Here is a 2593-nt window from a genome sequence, read left to right on the forward strand (position 1 = left end):
TACCCAGGTAATATAACACTACCGCACGCAACTATACTTTGTCACACAAAAACTGTCATAAAAATACAACGCTACTTACGTACAATGAACTTACGGCTATATAATTGCTAAAGTTTAACTTTTAACAGCGGAAACCCTCGGCATAAAATCTATGAAAAATTAACTATAAGAAATCTAATAGAAACAGATTTCAAAAACCAGATAGGATATAATATTCAGTATGAGGTTGAATGCATATGTATATATTTAGCCGATTTATCTAGCGACTTCGTCAGCTTCTATGGAAATTTGTATAAGATCTCTTCGATTGGATACCAGATGCTTATCGTGCTGATTGAGCAATTGTTCATACACTTGTTTAAATACTCCTGCGTGCAATCGTCCATGCACGCAAGGGATTTACTGATTGGGGTACAGTTACGGGTGGCAACACCTGATATGCCATCCTTTTTGTTTATACACCTTTTAAGATACTCCACTTTTATATCATGAGTATCGCTGATAGACACCTCGTCTAATTCTTCACTTGTTGGATTTACCTCTTTTATGTAGGTAAAGTAAAAGCAATACTGGGTGTCCGTTTCTAAGTAATTGATCCGAATCTCTTCGAAATCTATGGTCAAATATTGCAACTCAAGAACGATCAACTCGGTATTCGTTGTAACGTTACCATTCATATCCATCACCTGGACCTTGACATGAGAAATGTCACAGTTTATCAAACGTAACATCATACAGTCAAAGTAAACTATGATAATGCCACCATGTGGACGATTGAATATATCGAGTATACTATGATGCCTTTCTAATGCTACTTCGGTATCCATTACCTTGTGGTTTTTGTTATATTGTGAGCAGCGAACTACTTCCTTCTTACGATCAACTTCTGGTATACATACTGACAAGTACCCGTGATCACTTGCAGACTTATGACGCTTTCCAATAATATCAATCGACGTTACGAAGCTGTCGTTGAATGAAGTCTCAAAATCATCGTAGCCTACGTATTCAGCGACCCTATTCCCCTTTTTGTCGATCAACTTAAATTTAATGAAAAATACCCCGTCATTTGGATTGAGCTGATCTGCGAAAATTGCTTCATCGTAATACCCCGAAGGCAAAGTAAACTGTCTACCGATTCTTATACCTGGAAATAATCAGAGAATCACACGTGAGTACATATTGTTTTATTTTTAATTACGATTATGAGTGCCATTTACACCCCAAGCTTTAATTTATAAATTATTACCTTTGCGGTTGTATCGAACTATGCATGAATTTCCCTGTCCGACGCAACGATCAAACAAGACGTAGTAGTTATCGTGATAAGAGATCACATCAAGTATAGAACTACTCAATGCATATATATTTGAATCTCTTAAAGTGACAGAATTACAATTGTCCATGTCGACAATACTCATCTTTCCATCTGACTCATACGTGTCTTCAAATGCTCCCCATTCCAGAACAGCTGTATTTTTTACCAGCTTCCTATGAAGAGTTATGTAACCATTTCCTACAGAACTATGGACATGTGAAAACTCTACTATGCACGTCTTGTTGGTATTGTCCATCATATTCAAGACAAATCGACAACTTAACTCTCTAGGATTCTCAAGGCAGATCATGTACATAATGCTTTCGTTAGTTCCATAGGAAAGTCCGTAGTGCAGTGGCATATCTCTATGAGGTAGATTCTCGATGTACTCCTTGGAGAAATTTTGTGCCCCAACCGTTTGCATGACGACACACATCAGACCCAAGGCCACAATGATCTTTGCGAGTGACATTTTTTACGGCCTAGACCTGTATTGTAAAAGTTTGGAAATTTGTTAATTTTACAAATGTAACTGTTGATAACCAGTAGACAGTGGGTGCTGGTGTACCCAAGTATGAAGTTATACTTCTATGATATTATATGGCAGACAATTTAATTATTATTACAAATATACCATCTACGAAACACTATTGTGTACGAAAGTGGTGCAATATTATCGTTGGAATAAGTATACCGACGTTAATTGGGTATAGTTTCAATAATTATTTTAAAGTTCCATAAATGAACGATTATAAACAATATATATTACGGCACAATACAATATAAACAATATACAGACTGGCCTACATCTCCAAGGTCACACGCTCACATCTGTCACATACGAAGGCCACCATCGTTGATGCACTCTCGCGCACAACGTGCCTATAGAAGTATAACTTCTAAAATGTTTCAATCAGCTTTACACATACATATTATATTTTGTTAGAAGAAGTTGTAATGAGTTCAACAAGTACTTACCTGCTGTAGACGTTGGACAATCGTCGACTGTCTCCAAAAATAATTCATCGTCTTTATATTACACAGTATATATGGAAACAATAGAATAGAAAAAAATCACGTGGTCTGCGTCTAGTTAGTGTGGAATTTTAACGACTACAAATTCCTACACACGTTTAAACAATAGTTTTACAACGGATCATATCTTATAATATATGAATAGATAAAATTATCAGACTATACATATTGATTTCCAATCGTTGTATGAAACGTAAAGATAAGAAAATTGTGTTATCAGCCACTAAACAAAGAAACAAT

General features: G+C 35.9%; 1 protein-coding gene across 1 annotated transcript; it reads right to left on the minus strand.

Annotated features, from left to right (window-relative positions):
- Positions 1-202: 202 nt before the first annotated feature.
- LOC149374201 (uncharacterized) lies at positions 203-2322 on the minus strand. Its single transcript, XM_089594715.1, has 3 exons — positions 2297-2322; positions 1250-1806; positions 203-1147 (listed from the first exon to the last, which is right to left on the minus strand). Exons 2-3 carry the CDS (start codon positions 1788-1790, stop codon positions 279-281), a joined length of 1410 nt encoding a protein of 469 aa, XP_089450841.1. The 5' UTR covers positions 1791-1806; positions 2297-2322; the 3' UTR covers positions 203-278.
- Positions 2323-2593: the final 271 nt, after the last annotated feature.

The sequence above is a fragment of the Copidosoma floridanum genome, unplaced genomic scaffold (genome assembly GCF_036245765.1).
Source record: "Copidosoma floridanum isolate Cflo_tuat_1 unplaced genomic scaffold, Cflo_Japanese_pri ptg000021l, whole genome shotgun sequence".
Lineage (NCBI taxonomy): Eukaryota > Metazoa > Arthropoda > Insecta > Hymenoptera > Encyrtidae > Copidosoma > Copidosoma floridanum.